The following is a 25,422-nucleotide window of genomic DNA, read 5'->3' as shown; positions in this document are numbered from 1 at the left end:
TTCTAAGCATTTATTTACCACGTGGGTCTCTCCATAGCATTGGTTGTCCTCCATGATTTGGTAGCTGGTTTTCTTCCACAGTGATTGATCCCAGAGAGAGAGAGAAATGTAAGTCACAGTGTGTTTTAATACCTACTCTCAGAGGTACATCCTTGCTTCTACTTTATTCTAATCGTTAGAAGTGGGTCACTAATTTCATCTCACTCAAGGGGAGAGAAGTGAAGCTTGAAAGGAGAAATATTGAAGAACTGGAGCACACATTTTAAAACCACTACTGAGATTATACCACTGTCCTCAAAAATTGTTGAGTGACTTGTCATACAGAGTCAAATACAAACTCTATTCCAATTCACAGCCTTAGATGGCTGGTCCCTGCCTACCTGTTGGATATTGGTTTTATACTTGTCCTCTTGCCCATTCTTCTTTATTCTGGCCTTACTTTATTCTTTGAAAAAAAAAAAAAAAAGAACAGTCTCATTCTGAAGGATGCCCCTCCTTTTTCTTTTCTTCCCTTATTTCTCTTAAACAGTTATTTCTTCTCCCTGCAATACTTTATCCTTTCATGTTTACCAGCCTCTCTACTTGGATTGCAAGGAGATCCAACCAGTCCATTCTGAAGGAGATCAGCCCTGGGATTTCTTTGGAAGGAATGATGCTGAAGCTGAAACTCCAGTACTTTGGCCACGTCATGCAAAGAGTTGACTCATTGGAAAAGACTCTGATGCTGGGAGGGATTGGGGGCAGGAGGAGAAGGGGACGAGAGGGGATGAGAGGCATCACTGACTCGATGGACGTGAGTCTGAGTGAACTCGGGGAGTTGGTGATGGACAGGGAGGCCTGGCGTGCTGCGATTCATGGGGTCGCAAAGAGTCGGACACGACTGAGCGACTGAACTGAACTGAACTACTTGATATCATTTAGTGAAAGTGAATGAGTGAAGTTGCTCAGTCGTATCCGACTCTTTGCGACCCCGTGGACCGGAGCCCACCAGGCTCCTCCGTCCATGGCATTCTCCAGGCAAGATTACTGGAGTGGGTTGCCATTTCCTTCTCCAGGGGATCTTCCCGACCCAGGGATCAAACCCGGGTCTCCCGCATTGCAGGCAGACACATTACCCTCTGAGCCACATGATATCATTTAGATCACTTCTTCGTAGAAGGAAGGTCACCTTATCTCTGGTAGCTTACACAGATACTTTGTCACATTGTCTTATTTTAACGTTTTGCATAGCATTTACATTAATTTCTTTAACCTATTTGTGTGATTATTGTGTCTCCCCTCACTCCACTAGAATGTAAGCTCCGTGAGATTGTGGGCCTTTTCTTTCTTGTTCATTGCTGTTTGTAGGCAATAAAATTGCCTAGAATTTTATTTGGCATATGATAGGTGTTCAACAAATATATTGTGTACAATTGAATTATTGTTATCTGGTTAGACTGTAAACAGAATGAGGGCAGGATTGTGTTCGTCCTGTTCAGTGATGTATCCTCAGGACCTAGACTCTGGAACATTTTCAAAATTTGAAAAACAGTATGAGAGATGAGGAAATTTAGAGAGATTTTTAAGTAAATTTCCCTAGATGATTTAGCTAGTAATGGCAGAGCCAAGAAACTAACAAAACTATGAATACCACAACACATAAAGTGCTTGCCACATAGTAGCTGATCAAAGGACAAGCCTCTTCCTCTTAATTCTCTATTCTGATCTTTGTTAATATATTATAGAAATCATTTCAAAGTTATATGCAGTTTACATGTACCATTTGGGATTTACATTTTTCATGTAACATTCTTTAAATATTTTTATATGTCACCATAGATTACATTGGTCCTTCTAAGTGTCTGGTTATTTCAGTAAGCATCTGTGGTTCACATAGCATTTTGTACAACCTACACACTGTGCTAGGCAGCAGAGTGACGTGCCCGGTGAACAAAATGTTGTCTCTACTCTCACAGCAGCCCAAGTCATGGTCGAAGGATCTAGACCTGAAGTGCTTTGGTTTCCTGTGGATTCTTTGGATGTAAGAATCCACCCTCTTCTACTTTTCTCCCGTCTTTATGATTTGTTGATCTGTCTGGAGGGTTTACAGAAATGTGTGCCCTTGATAACCCCCCTCAGGTACATTTGGAATTGTTATTAAAGGAAACACTGACCTCAGGAGAGATGCAAGGTGTTTGCTGGTTGTCCCTGGGTTGAAGCGTTAAACCTATCAATTAATTGAGTTTATTAGGCTAGTGTATGCTGGGTTGATTTTTCTTGGTCTTTGTGATATCGCTTTAAAAAAATACTGAGATAAACTTTAAGCAGTTTGCTTTTATCTTTTATTTTTAGATCACCACACTTATTAATCATAAAGATAATACCAAAAAGTCTGATAAAACTCTGCAAGCAATTCAGCGTGTCGGACAAGCCGTCAACTTGGCGGTTGGAAGATTTGTTAAGGTGGGGGAAGCTATAGCCGATGAAAACTGGGACTTGAAAGAGGAAATAAAGATTGCCTGCATTGAAGCTAAACAAGCAGGTACGTTGAAGCCTGTTTATACCAAGTTTATTGCTTTGGATATCATGACAAATGATGGTCTTGTGTCGAGTAAAAATGTATACAGCCTTTTAATCCTGTTAGTACAGATGCGTAGGTCATTAAAGCCCTGGATTAGCTTCCAGGAATATCAAATGTCTCTTGGATCAAGTCCTAAATCTGCATCATTGAATTTTTTCACTGGGCAGGGTAGAAGCCCACCACCCCTATGTATGTGTGCATTCAGTCACGTCCAGCTCTTTGCAAACCCATGGACTGTAGCCCACCAGGTTCCTCTGTCTGTGGAATTTTCCAGGCAAGAAATACTGGAGTGGGTTGCCATTTCCTACTCCAGGGGATCTTCCCGATCCAGGGATCAAACCCACATCCCTTGCGACTCCTGCACTGGCAAGCGGATTCTTTACCACCCTTGCCATCAGCCATTGAATGTGAGAGGTGTAGAGAATGTGAGGCATGGGCTCTGCCATCAAGGACCATAGGAGCCTATTTACCACTATATGGAAAATGGAAACAAAAGTAAGCACGTTCTTGTGTCTACCGGAGACAAATCTGACTTCAGATTTCCTGATGTCTCAGACGTCTCTATAACTGGTAGCATAGAAGCCTGAGAGAACTGGGGAGTTTTGCTGGATACAAATAGTTAGTTTTGTTGAGTATCATTTATCCACTTATTCTTTAAATAAAAATTTACTGAGTGCTGGCCATATGCCAGGCATTCTTCTAGACCAAAGGGATATAGCTACACAGAAGTCAAAAAAAAGTCTGTCCTTGTGGAGCTTGTATTCTAGAGAGGGAGACACAAATGAACAAACAGATAAGTGCCCAATGGCAGGTAGTGATAGTTATGGAAAAGATAATAAGGCAGCATAAGGGATCAAGATTGCCGGGAGAAATATCAGTAACCTCAGGTATGCAGACGACACCACCCTTATGGCAGAAAGTGAAGAGGAACTAAAAAGCCTCTTGATGAAAGTGAAAGAGGAGAGTGAAAAAGTTGGCTTAAAGCTCCACATTCAGAAAATGAAGATCATGGCATCTGGTCCCATCACTTCATGGGAAATAGATGGGGAAACAGTGTCAGACTTTATTTTTGGGGGCTCCAAAATCACTGCAGATGGTGATTGCAGCCATGAAATTAAAAGACGCTTACTCCTTGGAAGGCAAGTTGTGACCAACCTAGATAGCATATTGAAAAGCAGAGACATTACTTTGCCAGCAAAGGTTCGTCTAGTCAAGGCTGTGGTTTCTCCAGTGGTCATGTATGGATGTGAGAGTTGGACTGTGAAGAAGGCTGAGCACCGAAGAATTGATGCTTTTGAACTGTGGTGTTGGAGAAGACTCTTGAGGGTCCCTTGGACTGCAAGGAGATCCAACCAGGCCATCCTAAAGGAGATCAGTCCTGGGTGTTCATTGGAAGGACTGATGCTGAAGCTGAAACTCCAGTACTTTGGCCACCTCATGCCAAGAGTTGACTCATTGGAAAAGACCCTGATGCTGGGACGGATTGAGGGCAGGAGGAGAAGGGGACAACAGAGGATGAGATGGCTGGATGGCATCACCCACTCGATGGACGTGAGTCTGAGTAAACTCCGGGAGTTGGTGATGGACAGGGAGGCCTGGCGTGCTGCGATTCATGGGGTCGCAAAGAGTTGGACACGACTGAGCGACTGAACTGAACTGAAGGGTTAGGAGACCAAAGAAAGTCTCTTTTAGGGAGGCCAGCAGGGTTTCTCAGTTGGTGATGCTGTTGACGTTTTAGGCTGGATGATTATTGTTGGTAATTCTTTGTTGGGGTTGGAGGCTGCCCTGTGCATTGTAGAATCCCCAACTGCTACCTATTGGATGTCAGAAAATCCCTTCTTCAGCCATTGAGGCAACCAAAAATGTCTCAACATTCCCAAATGTCCTTTGAGGGATCAAAATGGCCCTGAGTTGAGAACTAGTGAAACAGGGGGAGAGGAAATCTCTCTAAGGGAGTAACACCGGAGCAGAGACAGCACTGAAATGAGGACCCCAGCTATGTTAGTATCTGGGGGAAGGACTTGCCTAACCAGGAGTAGAGTGAGAACAGGTATGGCTTTCTAGGCAAAGAGAGGTACTTTGGACTGTTTTCTCAGTGTCTTGGGGCTAGTGGAAGGTCTGGTGCAGGGTAGTGACACAAGTTCATTTATAGTTTGAAAGGATCCCTGGTGGCTTCTGTACAGAGAATAGATTTTAGGAGAGTGAAGCCAGAGAGCAGGTAGGAGGCTGTGATAGATGATGGTGACTTAGGCCCAGCGGTAGCATTTGAGGTGGTGCAAAGCAGTTGCATTTGGTTATATTGAAAAGGTGGAGCTGGTAGGTTTTGCTGATAGTTTGGATGTGGGATGTGATGGGAAGAGGGGTCATGGACAACTCCAAGGTTTGGTGGGTAGATGATGGCACTATTAATTGAGGTGGGCAACTCTGGGGGAGGAGCAGGTGTGTTTGGAGTGTCATTGTCGAGGGAAGGGAGTGGGTGAGATAAGGCCAAGTAATGTGAAGGGGCCAGCTAGACGATACATGCCCTAATGGTACCTGAATCGCTTCAGGCCCTGCTCTGCGCTTGATAGATTGAGGAATTTGGGGCCAGATGAAAGACAGTAGGTTTATGTTAGAAATCTTTCTGGTTCCATGGGGGAAATGAACAAATGAGGGATGATTGAGAGAGCATTGAGACTGAAGGCAGAGAGATTAATATGGAGTTGATAACACTTTTCTGTTGTACCAGGCTAAATCAAGACAGTGTTGTAGGGATATAAAAAGCAGAAAAAGTACACTAAATAGTCACTAGGTGATTAAATGATAGCATTTGGTTATTGATTAAAGCAAAGGGAGGATTCTGAGTTTGGGTTTCTAGTCACTCACTAGGATATGTCAATAGAATAGAAATGAGATGGCCTTAGTCTATTCATAATGTATGTTTTGCCTCATATTAAGAGAGATTTAAGGAAATTTCTTTGTGGTCCAGTGGGTAGGACTCATGCTTTCACTGCCAAGGCCCAGGATCAATCCCTGATTGGGGAACTAAGATCCTGAAAGCTGTGAGGTTTGGCCAAAAAAAAAAAAAAAGAGATGTAAAAGAGTTACAATTAAATATATGATTAATAAACCCATTAAAATAGGAGATGAATATAAGTATACTAGAAACGAATTGGCCAACATTGTTACTCCAATTAAACATGAAATTTATCTTTCTGCTTCCTGAAAAGCTAGACAAAAAATGTGGGAAAGAAATGGTTATTTAATTCTCATTGTTTGTTGGAAGGAAACGAACCAGCTCGTCAAGAGGAGAGAGGCTTTTTTCCAGGAACTAAATTGTGTGGGCACTTAAACAACAGACATTATTACATAATGCAATGGACAATTCCACAGAAAATGGAGAGATGTTCTGCACATTATTGTTTCTTAAGCGAATCCTTAATTAAAGCAAGAGTAAGGATTTTTAAATGAAAGGGCAGTCCGAGTCCTCACCTTATTGGCTTCCTAGCATGCTACTGTGCTCTCAGTGTTGGGGGAATGGGGCCATGTACAGCTGCCCCAGCTCCAGCAGGCTGTGCGGCCCTGAAAGGCCTGTAAGCCGAGGAGCTCCGTGCAGGCATATTTGGGAGGCTGTCTGGTGTCATGGTCTCCACGTGTTCTCTCTTACGTGCAACGTCCTTTTCCTTCTTGAGAACTGCCTCCTAAAGTCACTCAGATAAAAGGATGAGAACGGTCATTTGAGGAACACAGTCTCAGTTTTCTCGTCTATGAAATGGGGATATTGTTAGTGTTTATAGAAGTGTTTGATATAATGCATGTGTGCATTTGACACATAGAAAGTGCTCAGTAAATATTAGTTGTCATTACAATTATTAGTTTTAACTTTTCTTGTGTTGAGCTTTTGCATTATAGTTTTGCTTTTTTCTAATTTGAGGTATAATCGACATACAGCATTATACTTGTGTCAGGTATTCAATGGAATGATTTTTCTTCTTGTAGAGACCTTAAGATTTACTCTGTAACACCTTTCAAATATGCAATATATTATTATTAACTACAGGTGCTAGTCTGTACATTTATATCCCCATGACTTATTTATTTTATAGCTAGAATTTTATACCTTTTGACTCCACCCATTTCATCCACTGCCCCCCAACTGTTTTTACTTGGCTTCTAGTCAAGCTTTACATTTTCTATGGGTGCATAATAAATATTTGTATTTGACTGACTTCAGAGTTTTTGCTTTAAGACAAAACACTAATACATCTAACAAGTTAAAAAAATGACCACCATGAATCTATAAGGCAACTTTGTGACTTTTCCAGGGAACTAATTTCAGAGTAGTCTATACTTGGAACAACTCTGTAATGTTAAGGAAGCATTTAACTTTGTTGGTACAGCTATCCAAATGTTACCATCTCACAAACTTCAGGCTGAATGCCTGAGGTGTAGTCAGAAAAAGGAAAGGTTAAAAGATGCTATATGCGCAAGCTCATATTAATATATTTGAGGATTGAGAACCACTGGAAAAAGGAACATTTTCCAGGGGTGCAGAGGAAACATTTTTATACTACTTGCTATTGCAAAGTAATACTTTCCCTCCAACTCCTTTTTCTGTACATTCAAGTTTAATTCTAACCTCTCTTTTCTCGTTATATTTTGCTGTATAATCTTTGTATTGGTTACCTATTGCTGTGTAACATATTAACCCAAACTTAGCAACTTAAAACCACAAACATCTCTTCCCTCACGTAGTTTCTGAGGGTCAGAAATCAAGGAGCAGCTTAACCAGCTGGTTCTGGGTCCATGTCTCTCGTGAGATTGCACGCAGGGTGTTGGCTGGGCCTGCAGTTGTCTGAGCTTTTGGCTGGACTGCAGGATCTGCTTTCAAGCTCCGCCCCTTGATGATTGGCAGGCGTCACATTTCTGCCAGCTGTTGACCGGAGGGCCCGGTTTCTCCCCATATGTACCTGTGTGTGGTAGTGGCTACATACAGCATGGTAACGGCTTTCCTCAGAGGGGAAGAGAAACCAAGATATCAGCCTCATCGTCTTAAACAACATGACTTTGGTGGTAACATACTGTCACTTCTGCCAGGCCAACCCTGGTACGACGTAGGAGGAGGTAACACAAGGGTGAAAATATCAGGAGGTGGGGACCATTGGGAGCCACCTTGGAGACTGGCTACCGCAGGTTTCATCTGTTAGTGGAACTCCAGCTGTGGTCATGATATGTCACCATTCCATATGTAGTGGCTTATCTTTTGGGTTTTCCTGTGTCGTATCAGGTTCCTATTGTCTGAAACTAAATTTTTCATCTCCCTTCCCATGCCCTACTGACTTTTTTAAGTGACTTGGGTTTACAACCTTGAAGCCATTTTTTCCCCTTTTCCTTTCCTTCTTATCAGTGGTTAAGGTCCTGATTTTGTATTTTCTTAACTCAGTGTCTCTCAGATCATCTTTTTTTAATATTCCTATGGCTGTCATCCTGGTAAGATCCTTACCACTTCACATCCACAATTAAAATAGCTGCGTGATTAGTAGCCTGGCTCTGAATCTCTCCTTTCCAGTCCATTTTATGTGCTTCTATCAGACTAATCTTCCTGAATCTTGACTTCATTACATCATACCTTGTGATATATCCGTTAAAATTCAGGTAATTGTTCTCGGCTTCCTTAACCTCTTGGGAGTTTGTAATAGTATTGACAGGAGGGTTTATGTGAGGAAAATCAATACATTATGGATTCAGATTTATTTAGGACTTGAAAAATGATCTTGAACAAGATGATGAAAAGCTTATTTAAGAAAAAAATGTTCTTAATTAAAAAGTAGAAACTACAGTCCAGTTTCAGTTGGGGGGATAAGAAATATTTGAATTGTTTTATTGATGGATAATTGCTACTACAGAAATTGAAATACTTTCATAGCAACAGTGAAGAAGAGACTTTTTCTAGAGGGGGGGAGCTGGTTTGATAGAATGGCTTGTGCTGGGCGTCGTGAAAAGTGTGTATTCAGACAGCAAGCCTGAGGGCCAGCCTGGGACTTGAGTCCTTAGGAGTAGTTTTGTTTTGCCGCCAGAGCCCAAGCTGACCAGCAGATGAGCTTGCTTATTGTTCCCCTCTGCTACTGAGGGCTGATTTCGCCAGTTTCCCTTGTCACTGAGGATGCCTCCTGCTGATGCCCAAAACTTTGTCTTCTCTCCCTGATTGTCCGGAAAAACCCACGCCCCTTCAGATTGTGAAGACAGGCAGTGACGCCTTCTCCCGTGTAACCACCAAACCCCCACCCTGCCCCCCGAGTCTCTATCCCCTCAGTTCAGTTCAGTTCAGTCTCTCAGTCCTGTCCGACTCTTTGCGACCCCATGAACTGCAGCATGTCGGGGCTCCCTGTCCATCACCGACTCCTGGAGTTTACGCAGACTCATGTCCATTGAGTTGTTGATGCCATCCAACTGCCTCTATCCCCTCACCCCGGGCAAGCCCTGGGCAGCTGTTCACGGCTCTGCTTTTCGGTTCTTCTTTGGTTATTGGCTCTCGGGATCACTCTTACTTAGTCTTTTAGAACAGGCTTTGGGGATCATGTAGTTTGCATACCACTGGAAACAAAAGTGATAACATTTTTCAAACTCGCTGAAGGCAACCATTTTTCACAGTTCTTAGGAATGTGCTATTATTATGCCTTTAGGGATCCTTGTATGATAATCTTTGGGTTCATCAGGAGCTATTTCTTATTCCTGAAGTCGAGTTTCTACCCGCTGAGCACATGACCTTAAAATCTGGATTTTAATTTGTGTATATTATTCCCAGTTTAATTTTCCCCCCTCCCCCACCCCCACCTTTCTTCTTAGGAGAAACAATCGCAGCACTTACAGATGTGAGCAGCCTGAATCGTCCAGAATCAGATGGCCAGATCACAATTTTTACAGATAAAACAGGAGTCATAAAGGCTGCAAGATTACTTCTTTCTTCAGTGACGAGAGTGTTGCTACTGGCAGACCGAGTAGTCATTAAGCAGATAATAAGATCGAGAAATAAGGTACTTACCTTCCAGGATGCTTCTGCTTGTGTCTTTCAGGGGTGTTCAGAAAGTTGGTTTTTAAGTTAATTGCAAGTAATTTAGCAATGTTTGTCTATTTCAATTGGTTATTATTCTGATTGTCTATAGTTTAAAAGTGGTGTTTCATCTATACCTATAATTCCTAAATGTTGGTACACTGGACCTAAACTTTTGATTACAAATAACATTTCTTCTCAGAAAGACATTATCTACTTGTTGAGGTTTATTGGTGAAAACTTTTGATGTGTACAAATTTGGGATAAATAGTCAAGTACCATGACAATGTATGTAGTGGAAACCTACCCAATGAAAATACTGAATTCCTCAGTACCTCCCCCGACCAAGGCAGATATAATAGTATTTTATTTTAATTTATAATAGATTTTTATGCTTAAGAAAGTGCTTGGGTGGGAGGGAGGCTTAAGGGGGAGGGGTTATTTGTATACCTACAGCTGATTTATGTTGTTGTACAGCAGAAACTAACATAACATTGTAAAACAATTATCCTCCAATTAAAGAAAAAGCTCAGTCACCTGAAACCACAATTATGCACATTATAAAATTTCTGCATGCAGAGTTTCTAAATATTACTGAATAATGACAAAATTTAAGGAACAGATTTTAACTCTCCCAGTCTAGACCTCTTCTAGTCTCTCAGATAATAGCCATTATCTTCTCCATCAGCTGGGAGCCAGGGTGTGTATTGATACAATCACTTTTTTCCCTGGATAATCCCTGAGGCAGGGAGAGCAGTCAGCCAGAGAAGGGACCCACCCTCCCACTGGTTTGAAGACAAGACTACCTGGAAAAGTGTAAGATTAAAGAGAAAATTTAGAGAGGTGGACGGACAGTGCTAGAGGAATAAGAAAAACCTTCCTCTCTCTGGAAGACAGAAGTTTTGCTCGGTGGTGGGATCTGCCTTATCTGCCGTAGTCGCCTGGACTTCCTAAGCTGCCAGGGCACATTAACATGCCAAACATCTATCATAGCCTCATTAAAAATAAGTAAACACAGGATATCTGTGTTTTCTTTACCTGTCTTGGTCTGACTAAAACTAATCCAGTACTGTTATTTCAGAGAAAAGAATTTGAAAATATGTTTCACATCTATTTACTTTATTTCTGATATGAAAAAAATACATAACACTGTCTGTTGGCTGTGTTACAAACATGCCGTCTATCCACCCCTGGCTGCCCAAAACTTCTTGACGGTTATTCACCACAAGCAGTTTCTGACTGACTCAAACTTTTCCTGCTCCTGAAGTCCCCCATCTCCCTTCTTCTCCTCAGTCTTCCGTCCACCTTTCTGAGAAGGTGGGATTTCCCCAGCTCTGGTTCTCAGAACCTTAAAGCTTCTTGTGTCATCGCTCATCCTCATCCCTGTCCTTGTTCTCTGAAGATTCGATCACCTTAGCCCTGCCCAGTTGGCACCTTCTCCAGACTTTGTTACATAAATGGGAGCTCTTGCATATTTAGTCATTTCATTTACTTTTTCTTTTAATTTTCAAGGAAGCCCAAGTCTTCCTATCCTAAAAAGAAATCATTCCCTAGATGACTCTTAACTTTTGAATCTACTTCTCGGAGCCCCTCCTCCTTCTCTGTCTTCTGGGACTCTTTCCCAGCCTTCCTCTAGAATTTAGAATTTCTCTTTTGTTCCTCTGTTGCCTCAGGCTTGATGTCTTAGTCTCTTTCAAATCTTAACCTGAAATAAAATAATCTCTTTTGCAGGTTCTTGCAACTATGGAAAGGCTGGAGAAAGTGAATAGCTTTCAAGAGTTTGTCCAAATATTCAGTCAGTTTGGGAATGAAATGGTGGAGTTTGCACATCTAACTGGAGATAGACAAAATGTATGTATTTACCCTATTTACAAGTCTTGAGATACATGCGTATTTTTCAGTTTGGTTAGAGATGTGATCTTTGTGATCATTTGAATTGGTTGTCTTGCTTATTAAATCTCTAACCTTGCTCTTAAAAGCCTTTCCTAAAGAAGCCAGGATAAAGTAAATAGATCTGTGTGTTTTTTGTTGCTCACAGATAATAGTTAAATATTTTCCCACCTCTCACACTGGGAAAGGTCATACTTGCCTTCAAGGCCCAATTCAAGTACTTCCTCTTTTATAGAATTTTCCATTTGACTCTTCTACAAGGGCTCAGGCAAATAAATGAGTCATCATACGTATCCTGATAATATTTTATTACACATCTCTGTTACTGTTCTTTGTGTAACTTGTTATATATTATTCTATTGATACATCTTTCTATAATTGTTCTGCTGCTGCTAAGTCGCTTCAGTCGTGTCTGACTCTGTGCGACCCCATAGACGGCAGCCCACCAGGCTCCCCTGTCCCTGGGATTCTCCAGGCAAGAACACTGGAGTGGGTTGCCATTTCCTTCTCCAACACATGAAAGTAAAAAGTGAAAGTAAAGTCACTCAGTCGTGTCCGACTCTTAGCGTCCGCATGGACTGCAGCCTACCAGGCTCCTCTGTCCATGGATTTATCAGTTTAATAGTAATAACCCAAGCACTGGGTTACTGGATTGGCTATAAGTTAGCTGATCTTGTTTGACTCTCAAAAAACAGCTGTGTAAGTAGGTATTGTTATTACTGTTTCACACCTGAGGCTGAACTTGAGAGGATAATCAACTTTCCTAAGGTGACTCTTCTAGCAGATTGAACTCAGTTGTGTCTGATGCTAAAGCCTGTAGTTTTCAGCTGCACCATGATGTTGGTTCTTTGTAGTAGTGTAAGTTCCAGGGTTGCCTGTCCTTGCTGGGGGACTTGTGCGTGATTTTATCATGTCAAGTTAAATATATAATTGACCTCTTCTTGAGATGCTCTGGTAGAGTTCTGTAGACTGGTTTTGGGCGTGAACTTTCCTGGCTTGTAGCTGGAGTTGAAAGATGGTTATTGGCGTGAAAAGTGGCGGGCTGGATTGTATGCTTCACTTAGTTCTTCTTGGACATCCGGGGTTAATGAGACCTCGGTTTTGTCCTGTGGACCAGCCCTCTAACAGACTGAGATGCCATCTTTTTTGATCATTTGCTGTCACCTACAATATGTGGTGTAATATATGGTTTACAAGTGTAACGTATGTACATCTGATGCCTTGTCATCTAGACCCACGAGGTTTTTTTGCCAGAAGTCCCGTTCAGTATGTTAAAGACAAGGAATAGGTGGGAATTTTAGCAGTTACCTCAACTTTTATTTTTGATTGCTACTCCTGGTGGGTGATAGTCACATGCAGGACACAGACCTTTGGAATGTTACCTTGTGATCTGAATTAGCTTCGGGGTTTTGTGCAGTTTTTCATTTACTAGATATAACTTTGTTTCCTATTAAAGAAAGCTGTATTGAGATGCAGGTGAATGAGAGTTATATTATTGTAGAGATAACTTTACATCCACTCTAATTTATTAAAAGGCAAATCATTTTCAAACTTTAGGTCTTTCTTATTTATAAGAAAAGACTTTTCATCTAGTTCGCAAATGAGAAAAAAAAGACTGAAAATTTTATGTAATCCAAATTTCAGTGTCCATAAGTAAAGTTATTATAACACAGCTACATTTATTTGTTTATGTATTGTCTGAGCTAGCCTTTATACTACACTGGCAGAATTAAGTCATTGTTTCAGGGACCAAATGACCCAGAAAGTCTCAAAAACTTATTATCTGGCCTTTTATTGAAAATCTTTGACTGACTTCTGATTTAGATGGTTATATTCAAGCTCTTATGAGAGTATTTGATTGTAGATTTAATCAGCAAGATTTGAGGACCCTCTGTGATAGCACACCTTCATATTGAGGGATGTGTGAAGAGAAACCAAATGAAAAAAACCGAAATACAGTGTCTACGTCAGAGTTTATATTCTAGTTGGGGGAAATTATATACCCAAGAAACACCTTAAGAACATTTTAGAGCAGCATATAGGCTAAGTTTAGGATTAAAAAAATATTCACATAGAGATGAATAAGCACTTAGGTGATATTAATCAGACCTGGTTCCTGAAAGAGTTGACTTCTGGGTGTCTAATCTGAAGGAAATAATGGTCCACAAATGCTAAATAAATAAGTCACTTTTAATTAAGTAAAGCATGGAATGGTTGTTTCTGGTTGGGAGTGAGGTGTCCTCACCTGTGCACAAGAATGTCAGGTGTGCCGGCCAGCAGAGTGTGAGCCATATGACGGCTTATCCGTCTCACTTCCTGACTCTGCCGCCCTTTCTGAGGGCAGCTGTTTCTACACCATTGTGTTAATGTATTTACACTGAAATGGTGACATTTTATTAAACTTTATTCTGTTTTTGTTTTTCAAAAAGCAGTGTTAGTTAAATTGTTGAGTACTGTTTTTCTTGAATAAATGGTTTTTCAAGAAATTGAGTGTTTTACATGATCCTAGGCAGCTCAGTGGTTTTATTCCATTTTTAGGATTTGAAGGATGAAAAGAAAAAGGCAAAAATGGCAGCAGCTAGGTCAGTTCTTGAAAAGTGTACAATGATGCTGCTCACAGCTTCAAAGGTAAGAAAATTTTTGTTTTACTATGTTGTAAGTTAATTAGAAACCCTAAATGGACATAATTTATATATATTTCACTTTTTAAAAAGATGAAAGTGATAACTTGGAATATAGGCTATAGTAGTCAAATTTCAGTTATTCTTTAACAAGAAAGTTAACTTCCATCCCCAGTCCAAACATCAGGTAATCTGTGAGTCAGCTTTGATTGAGCATCTAAGCAGAAAATGGCTTATTAGGTGCTGCGAATGGAGGCCAGTCACACAGGGTCAGTGCCTACACGGCCTGCACTGTCTCACTGGGGAGCCTGCACACACGCTCTAGAAAAACTAGGCGACTTGGAATCGGTTAAGTAACAGTGGAGTATGAAGTCAGCCCTCAGTTTGTTTATTCTGTAATTTCATACCTCTCAGTCCTTATTCTGCTTTTTGCAAAATTGTCAATCAAGAGCTTGTAATTCCAAACAGCAATCAGCCAGCAAATTGATACAATTCAAGAGTGCGCTGCTGAACATCTCATTAGCACTTTGTGGGAATTGCCTTTTCTGCTCAGAGCATTGCTTCCGTGCTAGGCCCAGTGAGGGCACAGAAACAGGCTTCCCTGGAGCCTGTGTGGAAGGCTCTGTTCACAGCTGGGCCCTCAAATAGTTCCTCCTTCATATCGTTTTTTGAAAATCAAAGATGCCTCACAGTCATAAAACATCTGTCCATTTTTCCTCATTCTTTTTTTAGCTCTTGCACATATTAGGCAGTATTTTAAGTTTTAATCATGATGAAGATATAGGGTTTTTTTTTTCCCAAAAATTTCAAGTAAGCATGTTAAAGTCTAAAGATGCGGTTTTGTACCCTGCTTTTTTCACTTAAACTTGCTATTACTCTTTGCTCATCCTGTTTCCACCTTTAGTGAGGAGAAGCGGTGGGTGAGCCAGGGACACAGGAGATTTTGGTAAAGAACCATTTTTATTAGCATGGCATGTTCTCTGTAAGATTTGGTGTATTATGATATGGGTCAAAACTTAACATAAAATTTTTCCATTGTTTCAAAGACTTGTCTCAGGCATCCCAACTGTGAGTCAGCCCATAAAAACAAAGAAGGAGTATTTGACCGGATGAAAGTGGCATTAGATAAGGTCATTGAAATTGTGACTGAATGCAAACCAAATGGAGAGAATGACATTTCATCTATCAGTATTTTTACTGGGATTAAGGAATTCAAGGTAAGAATACAGAGAGTATATTTTGGGTTTTTTCTTACCATTTCAAAGAAACATTATAAATAATACTCATAGTTTCGTGTGGTATTTTAGAATATAGACACTTCACAAAGCGAGGTAATTGCCTTTAAAACAATGCTATAGTATATAAGGAAGTTCCCTGTTGGCCCAGATGGTAAAGAATCTGCCTGCAATACAAGAGACCCAGGTTTGATCCCTTGGTTGGGAAGATTACCTGGAGAAGGGAATGGCCACCCACTCCAGTATTCTTGCCTGGAAAATTCCATGGATAGAGGAGCCTGGCGATCAATAGTCCATGGGGTCACAAAGAGTCAGACACAACTGAGTTACGAACACACTTACAGGATATAAACTTAATATTCCGTAATATAAGGCTTAGTGCAGTTTGTACGGAGAATACCAGTGTAGGGTTATAGCATTTACCCTGGCCATGTTTAGCTGTAGCTTCCTGTCCTCTGTTCAGAACAGCTTTTCTTTCGCAGTCTGTAGAGCAGTACCGTACCATCCACATCTGATGACAGACAGTAAATCAGTTCTGCCGGAATTCCCGCTCTTCCCTGTGCTATAGAATTGATACTTTGAGACTGTAGTGATAGCAGTAGTGTTAATTATAATTAAAATTTTTAATGAACAATAATGCTTACTAACATTTATCAAGCACTTACTCTGTGCCCATCCTAAATGCTTTAAATATGTGTGTGTGTACATCACACAAGAATATTATTATTACGGCATTATATGTTGAGAAGACTGAACAACAGAAATTAAGTAACTTGCAAGCTACAAAGTGCCAGAGTTAGGATTTGAAAGTCGGCAGCCTGACCCCAGAATCCCTATCTACCCTAAATGAGTTTTAGGGCAGGACTCATTGCACATCAGAGAGGTGGTGACAAGCACTTTCTGGTAGGAGCAGTGCCTGGTTGGGAAAACCCTAGGAAGTCATCTAATAGGCCTGTGTTATTTAACGGATGGGAAAACTTAGACCCTGAGAAGCTCTCTAATATGCTAAGGGTTACCTACATCTCCAGCAGCCAGAACTGCAGCAGGAATGGTATTCTTTCCATCTTACTGGCACTTGGACATTTTTTTTTTTTTTTTTTTTTGGCTGAGCCACACAACACGTGGGATATTAGTTCCCTGACCAGGGATCAGAACTGTATCCCACTGGAAGCAGAGTCTTAACCGCTGGACCACCAGGGAAATCCTGCACTTTGACTTTTAATTGTTTAACGGTCTACGTAGGAACATGGGATGAAAGAGAAAAATGGAACACTTGTTCTCAATATTCTCTCATTTGTTCTCTAAACTTCCCTTTTAGGTGAATATTATTGTACCCATGTTTTTGAGGAGGAAAGCTAATATGTGATAGAACCCTTGTTTAGAACCAGGACTCTGATCCCAGAGTCCCTGACCTTTGGGTTTACACCTCTGGCTTTGTTTACGTGCTGTCCGTCTTACCCCGTATCTCTTCCTGAGAGGGAGGAAGCTACAGGGACCAGCCATTCTTTCAGAGTCTTTATTACTGAAAGGAATCTTAGGGCTTATTTTTCTAACCCCCTGTTTTTGTTAAGGCTGAAAGGAGAGAGGTCAAAGGGCCATTAGGGAAACCAGTCAATGTAAAGCCAGGTCTCTGGGCGCCTGGCACTGCATTTCCGGTTCCGGTTTAACTAGACCAGTGCGGTACCGGTGGCTGCTGTCGACCTTTCGCCAGCAGGCATTCTGCACAGAGAGCTGTTTTAAATACACTCAGTCTCACTGTTGGTGGTGATCTTCTTTGCATCTGTAGAGGGAAACTGGATGTATTCATTACTTTGAATATATGGACAGATCTTATGAAAACCTGCAAATGAATGGCTTTCATAAAAATGCTACTAAGTTGCTGTTTTAAAAGCCATATATGATTCTCTTTAAAGGGAAAATAAAAAACCTTAAATGGTTTGTGGGCTGATTTTTATGTTGCAGTTATCTTTAAATCCTCAAATTCTCAGGTTCTCCTTGTCAGTTTCATACTTCACTTTTATCTGTGTTCTTTACTGGCTTAAAAAGACCAATCCTGTCTCCATAGGACAGAGTGATTACCGGAGATAACTTTGGGCCAAGAGAAAGGGAAGCTATTACTTCCCTGTAGCCTCTCAACCTTCCCAAATCTTGGTATTTGTATGGGTTCTGTTAAAAATGGGTCTTAAAATAAGGATCAATTTGAAATAATTGTTGTGAAAAGACCTTGAAGTATGAAGCAATTGTAAGTTATCTTTATCTGCACAAGAAGTTTGTCCACAACCGTGATCCTCACCACTTAGTGCCTCTTAGCCCAGGTTTTTTCTATGGGATATTTCAAGGGCTAGAGGTTGAAGGGCTAAGGTTGAAGTGGCATGGCATATCTCAGACAGCTGAGAGAGAGATGGTTGCCCTAATGGGCACGTGTTCATCACACATTCAGGGAACTCTAAGCACAGGATGGCTAAAGTGAAAGGAGGTTTAGAAGCTCAGAAAGGTGAGAGGGACTGTTGGAAAGACATAAAGACAAGACCCTGGAAGGGTTTGTGCTAGGTGGTACAAGTCTGGGCTTGGTTTTATAGGGGGTGGGGAACCAATTAGAGGGAGGGGGCAATATCTGAAGGTATACATTTTAGGAAGATTATCCAGGCCCCCTGGTAGAGAATGTTTTGGTCAGGAAGGTCTGATGCGGACATGAAACAAAATGTAGGGAAACCAGTTTCGCTGAATTAATGAAGGAAAAACTGATGCCTTTCCCAGCCCTTGCTGTACCCCACACCCTCCACACCCTTCCTCCTGGGCTCAACACATACTCGTTTTTGGCTGTAACATCTTCCAGGACTTTGCCTTGGCATTTTCTCAGATAACAAATCCTTTATCTGGAGATTGGTTCATTTTCCCTACCGGTTGCGACATGATCATGCTCTTTCACTGATGGTATAGAAATGTTTTGTTGACAGCTGTCGGAATGAAGCTCTGCACAGCCACTGTTGGCTCTTGAGCAATGTGGGCCCCCTGGGTTTGTGGACAGTGAAGTCCTCGTTGGAGGCTGTACTTCTCCTGAGCTTTCAGACAGGGAAAGAAGTTGCTGGCTTCTTCTTGGGCCCTGGGAGAAGAGTACAGCACATCTGGTTAGGTGGGAGTGTTGTTGACTCCTGTGGATGTATATCCTTTTTGTTCTCAGATGAATATTGAAACTCTTCGGGAGAATCTTCATTTTCAGTCAAAAGAGACTCTCTCAGCGATGTTGGAAGCCCTCTTGGAGCGCACGGAGGACTTCACTGATTGTGCCTACACCAGCCATGAGCACAGGGAACGCATCTTGGAACTGTCAGCTCAGGCGAGGACCGAATTGCAGCAGTTAATTTCTGTGTGGATTCAAGCTGTAAGAACTTTATTTCATCAAAGTAAATCCTCTGTGATTGCTTTGCTCTAAAGTTCTGAGAGTTACGCAGGTACTGTAATCATCAGGAGTGTGAATGTGGTCCAGAATGGAACAAGGGTATCTCATCCCTTTTCTGCCTCCTGCTTGACCATCCAGCATTCACAGTACTTGACACATCTCGGCCTGTTGTTTTTCACCCTCACCAGTCTGGATTCTGAGTCACCCTCACTAGTTCACCCTGTTGTCCCAACTCGTCCACCAAAATCACCTCTGGAAAATCCCTCCCAAAGTGCTTCTTCAGAGTAAAGATCAGAGTAGTAGAACCCCTACCTAGAGGTTCTTGGGTCCTGAGTCTTAACTGCTGGAGCCTTTCAGATGTGCACAGTTCTTAATTCTGAGGACACCTGATTTACAGACACAAGGATTTGGAAAACTCATTGAGGTTCAGATGCAATGAAGACAAGGGTAGATCCAGCTGGCAGGTGAAAGATTTTTCACCCTTGCACAGATTTCTGGTCTCAGATTGGTGGACAGCCACTTAAAAAGCCTTGAATAGGCTGCTGATATGCTTCAAACATGGAAGTTATGTGGGCAACAATGGCAAAGCCTGCCAGCAGTGGTACAACACAAGGCAGTATGCATCCAGTCTCTGACAGGCGGATTACAGATTTGAAAGATAGAGCCCTGACACGTCTCTGACACCATTTATTTGTTGGTTAGACCTAGGCTATGTCAAGAATGCGTTTAACATGATTTACAGCATACAGATCTGGAAGTCATGGACATAAGTTTAGGCCGTAAAGATGAAGGGTGAAGGTGCCTGAGGCCCCAGCAGTCTGCTTCCTTGTGAACAGATGGATTTATGAATGAAGAGTAGGATAAATCAGTGATTTCCCTCAGAATTTCTTGGCATCACAACATTGCAGATGCTCATATTAACAAGGAAACTTTAACTCGGGTAAAATGATGTCAGGGATAAAAGCATTATTTTGTGTTCAGCTTGATTTGAGTTATCTATGTGGTATCTAATCTGAAGTGGAGATTGGTTCCGAGTTAAATTTTAAGCCCAACATGTAATATAAAGAGCTTCTGTGAGGAAACACTCTTTACGTTGGGAATCCAGGTCTATCAGTACTTAAATGTGCAGGTATCACCTTTCATATGTTTCACAGCACTCGGATCTCTGATTCTGCATATCAGATGTATTGTTCATTCATTTACCCTTTTTAGCAGTTATTGCTCAGTGCCTTTTATATGCCAGGCATCAGAAATCTAAAGATGAATTAAATAAAATTTTTGCAAGAATTTTGCAATGTAGGAAAATGTGAGATGGTATGAGACAAGTCCAAAAAACTTTGTAAGTATCCCAAGAGAAGCGACAGATCATACGTGGAGAGTGTCTGAAGGAGGGTGAGTTTATATTTAGCAAGAGGAATCTAGAAGCTTCATGAAGAGATTGACATTTAGCTGGGATGTATTTATTCAAAGAATTGAATACCTGCTACCTTGCATTTGCTGTGCCAGGTATAAAGCAGTCATTGGTGAACAAAATATGTGTGCTTCCAGCCTTCACAGAGCTTATCAAAGCCTAGTGAGCAAAATAAACTTTAAACAAAAAAATAAAAACTACAAATGTAATTGCAAATTAAGATGATTACTTTGAGAAAAGGATAGGGTAAGAAGAGAGTCTAGTCTAGATTTTGTGATCAAAGAAGGCCTTTCTGAGAAACAGAAATTTCTGTAAGGATTTGAAGATGGAATAGGGTTTTAATTTTTGATGAGGTTAAGAATGAAGAGATGAGCATTCCAGGCAGAAGATGAAACAGATTAGTTTTAGCTGTGATAAATTTATTAAAGAAAATTAGAATTTTAAAATTCCCCTATTTAAAAGAGTTGAAAAAAGTAATAAATGTTCTCTTTGCCACTTTAACATAAACAGGTGAATTTTTAAAATATACTTTTCATATAGTTCACAGAATGATATTAAAATTTTATTGTTATTTGTAGTTAGAGTACAATTGGGATTGCTAGATAAAAAGATAACTTCACGTGTACTTTTAAATTTTTTTAGCAAAGCAGGAAAACAAAAAGCATTGCTGAAGAACTGGAACTCACTATATTGAAAATCAGTCACAATCTCAATGAACTTAAGAAAGAGGTAAGTATAGTTGGAAATCTAGCCTCTTTTAATTCTTTGCAAGTTGTCATGTTGTACAGTATGTACAAAGTGCTTTAGAATTAGTATGTTCCTGTGCCCAGAGAATGTTATTTAAAAGTTTTCCTTTGCCCTAGTTATTTTGAAGCGATTGTTTTACTGGGGCCATCATCCTCAAAAATTGTACACAAATGTTTATAACAGCCCCAAACTGGAAACAATCTAAATTTCCATCAACAAGGAAATTTATAAATGAATTTTGGTGTAACTATGTAACTATGCCAAATACTATTCAGCAATGAAAAGGAACACTATTGATACAAGTAATAATATGGGTGAACTGTGTAAATGTAACACTGAGTGAAAGAAGTCAGACCCAAAGGTTATGTGTGTGTGAGATTCTATTTAGAAAAAAAATTTTTAAAGGCCAAATCCATGTACAGTGACAGAAACCAGATCAGTGACTGCCCGGGGTCATATGTAGGGGGAATATTTACGACAGACGGGCTTGGGAGAACTTTTGGGGGTAATGGAAATGTCAGAAATATTGATTATGGTGGTAGTTACTTGGGTGTAAATATCAAAATTCATCAAACTGTACCCTTGGTACATTTTGTTACATGTAAACTGTACCTTAATAAAGTTGATTTTTAAAAATATTAAGATTTCCCTGTTCCCTGAATGAAAACTTAATCGTTTAATGGCTACTTTTAGGTAACTGAAAATCACCTTAAGTCAGGGGTTTGTGAACTACAGCCAGGCTGTTTTTATAAATGAAGTCTGGGGGACATCAGTTCAGTTCAGTCGCTCAGTTATGTCCGATTCTTTGCGACCCCATGAATCGCAGCACTCCAGGCCTCCGTGTCCATCACCATCTCCCAGAGTTCACTCAAACTCACGTCCATCGAGTCCGTGATGCCATCCAGCCATCTCATCCTCGGTCGTCCCCTTCTCCTCCTGCCCCCAATACCTCCCAGCATCAGAGTCTTTTCCAATGAGTCAACTCTTCGCATGAGGTGGCCAAAGTATTGGAGTTTCAGCTTTAGCATCATTCCTTCCAAAGAACACCCAGGGCTTATCTTCAGAATGGACTGGTTGGATCTCCTTGCAGTCCAGGGGACTCTCAACATAGTTCTGCCCATTTGATTTGGGCAGTTGTGACTGGGTGGCCTGAAAAGTCTAATTATTTACTCTCTGGCCCTCTACAGAAAATGTTTACCAATGCCTGCTTTAGGTCATAGGACACAGTCTCAGTTAAAAATGAGTGTGCATTCCGATATACTCAGGAGTGTTTTGGTTCGTCCAGTTGTGTGACTTCCCCTCTGTCCCCCACTCCTCTGTCCCGCACCCCTAGGGCTTCTGGGGGGGTGTGGTCTCTTGCCTCTTTCAGGCCCTTCATCCCCTGTTATCTAGCTTCTGTTCCAGCTCTCTGCCAGGCTCTGGCACAGGGAGAGAAGAGAGGAAGTAGAGAGGTAGAAAGTTCTTAGTGACCAGTGCCCTTAGGAGATGCACTGGGCTCAGAAGGTGTTTACAGCTGGCCCTTAGGAGATGCACTGGGCTCAGAAGGTGTTTAAAGCTGGCTTTCTCTGTCATTAATCCCCGAGTGCTCTTCAGAGGCTCTGCTGGTGCCTCCCCCGACCACCCCTTTACTTTGTAACCCCCCTGCCCCCTTGTTCCTCTGCTATGTGTATGCCTGGAGGGGAACTCACAGGGAGTGAGCCAGTGCTCCAAACAGATCTTCCTTCCAAACTTGTTCCTTCTCACTTAGCTCTAATTTTATATTTTTTAAGAGAGTCAAGGGCTCAAAAGAAGGGAGCTGGTTTGGGGGAGTTTCATAGATAAACTATATGGTGATGTTTCATTGACCTCTGTTGAAACCTTCTTTTTAACATCCTATTAAACATTGAAGAATATGGTCTTCTATGGTTTAAAACAAGCCTACTCGTTTTTTTCCAGCCTATTCAACTAAACTATTGTTAAGACTGACTATCAGTAGAACATAAAATTTTTTGGTGATAGATAGAGTGGCGTTCTATAAAGTTCATTTTCCTTACCTCTGAAATGGGTACAAGGATTAGGGAGATAATGTCTATAAATGTGTACAATATCTGCTTTCAGTACCTTGCACAGAGCAGGAACTTCATGTTTATCCACCCTTCTTCCCTTGGGGTTTGTAAGTTGTCTCTAGAATCATTTATAAGATTTACGTGACCTTGAACAAGTCACTCAGTCTTTAGGGACCTGTTTCATAGTCTGTAAGATAAAGGGTTGGCATTAGCTATTTTCTAGGGGCCTGATGGTTAAACAAAATCTTTTGAATTCTTATGTTGTTTAATTTCCAAAGGAAAATGCATTTTAATGTCTTTGTTTCTGACAGTAATTATTCTCAGTTGAGTTCATGAGTACGGACTACCCTATTGTTAATTTTGTACAGAGTCCTGTAATCTGAATTGACGTTGGATTACTTCCAGGAAAAAAAGAATCACTTTGTACAAATAGACTTAATTAAAAATCAGATTAAAAATGATCTCTTTCTAGTGAGCCCAAAATAACCTGTCATGACTTTTTTTTTTTAAGACAAGATAAGGAGAAGAAAAGATTTTGGAGTTGATTGTATACAGAGATATTCAGTGAGAGTGAACCATGTTTAAAATCCATTCCACCTAATGTTAAATAAAGCCTTGAGGTTTTCTTTATTATTTTATCCCTCATTTCTCCTGTGACCTAAGAGTTAGAGCATAAAGTTCTGGATGGCAATATAGATAAACTGGGAGCTCCCTGAAGATGTTGTGTCTTACTTGCCATGTATGTCCAGCCTTTAAGCTAGTGCCTTTCCTGACATAGGTATTTAATAAAATGTGTTGAATACATATTTGACTGTATCTCACAATGATACTTTCCCAAATGTCTGTTTAAAAACACATTAATGATCATGAGCTGCCATTTGATTTTCCTCTTAGTATTCAGAATGCCATTCGCTTCCTAGTGTTCTGTTTTCACCACCTTTAAGAGCAGCAGAAGCTCAGCTGAGGTAAGAGAGAAGCCGTGTGGGAAAGAGCTGGTTGATAATAGGATGAAAAGAGGTCCAGGCTACACTGCCAGGGTGACCAGTTCATCTTCTGCAAACAGGATTACTGCCAACACCAGGGGACTCAAAGATGCCAGTCTCCTTCCTGCCCTTGGGAGAAGCTGCAAGCTCCCAGGGCTTTGCAGTTCTGTTACCACAGGAAACTTTAGGCTTTTCCTCTCAGGAGATCAGGTGGGCGTGATCTGAGGTTGCTGCTCTTGAGTTTTTAAAGGACTCGGGAGGTTTTTCATCACAAAACCTTGTCATTTGTTGTCTTTGTTTCACCCCCCACATCTGCAGCTTCATAGTACAGCAGCTCAGCTGGCAGCAGATCTGTTAAAATACCATGCTGATCATGTGGTTCTAAAAGCATTAAAACTTACTGGAGTAGAAGGAAATTTAGAAGGTTTGGCTGAATATGCCTGCAAACTCTCTGAACAGAAAGAGCGGCTTGTTGAGGTGAGTAATAGGTTGCTTGTTAAAGAAACGTTAGTTTAATGAAAGCTGTACTGTCATCAGGGAATGTTAACACAAATACAGTTTTTCGCTTACTCATAAGAGGGTTTTCTCTCTTGCCTTTGGAATTTTAAAACTATCATGTTTTTCTGTTCTGCTCTTACAAGTTTGGCCTCTAAAAACAATAAAAAGTGCTAGATCCCACAAGGGCACTTCTTTTTTAAAAAAATTTTATTGGAAGATAATTGCTTTGCAGTATTGCACAAATGCACTTCTTAATCTTCTTCCTTATTCCATCAGAGAGGTTAAATCTTGGAGTAGAGCAGTGGAGATACATCTTGTGACCTTGTTTGTATTTGACTCTTTTGAGTCTCAACAGGAAAAAGAGACAGCACATTCAAATTAGGTTAATTTTAAGAGGGTTTAATAAAGGAGCTGTTTACAGTTGCATGGATAGGGTGTGGGGAAACCATGAGAGTATAGCAATTGGGGTGAGTGATAGCAGAGCTGATTCTGCTCCTACGACCAAACTAACATGGGGGGGTGAATGGTTTTGGAAATTGGAAGGGCATGGAGTCCTTCAAGAACCTGGAGAAGTTGTGGTTTTAGGACTAAACAGAGACAGCTCCAGGCAGCCTCCAGGGAAAGAGCGTGAGAATAAAGACCCTTACCCTCCTCATTCCTGCTGCTCTAGTACTGGGGCTTCCACAGCCAAACACATCTGTGGACCACACAGGTCAGTCTCCCAAGGAGGAAGAAGAATGGACGTGGAAGGACAAAGAAAACATTCCATACACTATTTGTGCTCTGAATCTCTCCTGCCCAAATCTTTGTGATGTGTTATTGGTGCTTTGTTTGCCCTTTTTGTTATAATTCCAATTATTGATTGATATTGTAAGACTTCTACTACTGAGAGTGTCAGATATCTGCTAGTATAGAAATGTATATTAGCCCATGTACATATGACGAATATATACAAACACACACACACATACATATACGTATGAAGTATGTGTTAGCCAACGT

The 25,422-nt window shown here is 40.9% G+C and overlaps 1 protein-coding gene across 2 annotated transcripts in view; it reads left to right on the top strand.

Annotated features, from left to right (window-relative positions):
- The window catches only part of CTNNAL1 (catenin alpha like 1), a 57,024-nt gene that overhangs the window by 8,635 nt on the left and 22,967 nt on the right, over positions 1-25,422 (top strand). For both annotated transcript variants that reach the window (XM_052644885.1, XM_052644886.1), the window contains exons 2-9: positions 2,332-2,521; positions 9,386-9,573; positions 11,322-11,441; positions 14,019-14,108; positions 15,148-15,318; positions 18,518-18,718; positions 20,790-20,876; positions 24,241-24,399. In XM_052644885.1, the coding sequence (XP_052500845.1) occupies positions 2,332-2,521; positions 9,386-9,573; positions 11,322-11,441; positions 14,019-14,108; positions 15,148-15,318; positions 18,518-18,718; positions 20,790-20,876; positions 24,241-24,399 (1,206 nt within the window). The remainder of the gene's footprint in view (positions 1-2,331; positions 2,522-9,385; positions 9,574-11,321; positions 11,442-14,018; positions 14,109-15,147; positions 15,319-18,517; positions 18,719-20,789; positions 20,877-24,240; positions 24,400-25,422) is intronic.

The sequence above is a fragment of the Budorcas taxicolor genome, chromosome 8 (genome assembly GCF_023091745.1).
Source record: "Budorcas taxicolor isolate Tak-1 chromosome 8, Takin1.1, whole genome shotgun sequence".
Taxonomy (NCBI): domain Eukaryota; kingdom Metazoa; phylum Chordata; class Mammalia; order Artiodactyla; family Bovidae; genus Budorcas; species Budorcas taxicolor.
The sequence above is the reverse complement of the archived record's forward strand: the minus strand, read 5'-3'. Positions and strand labels throughout refer to the sequence as shown.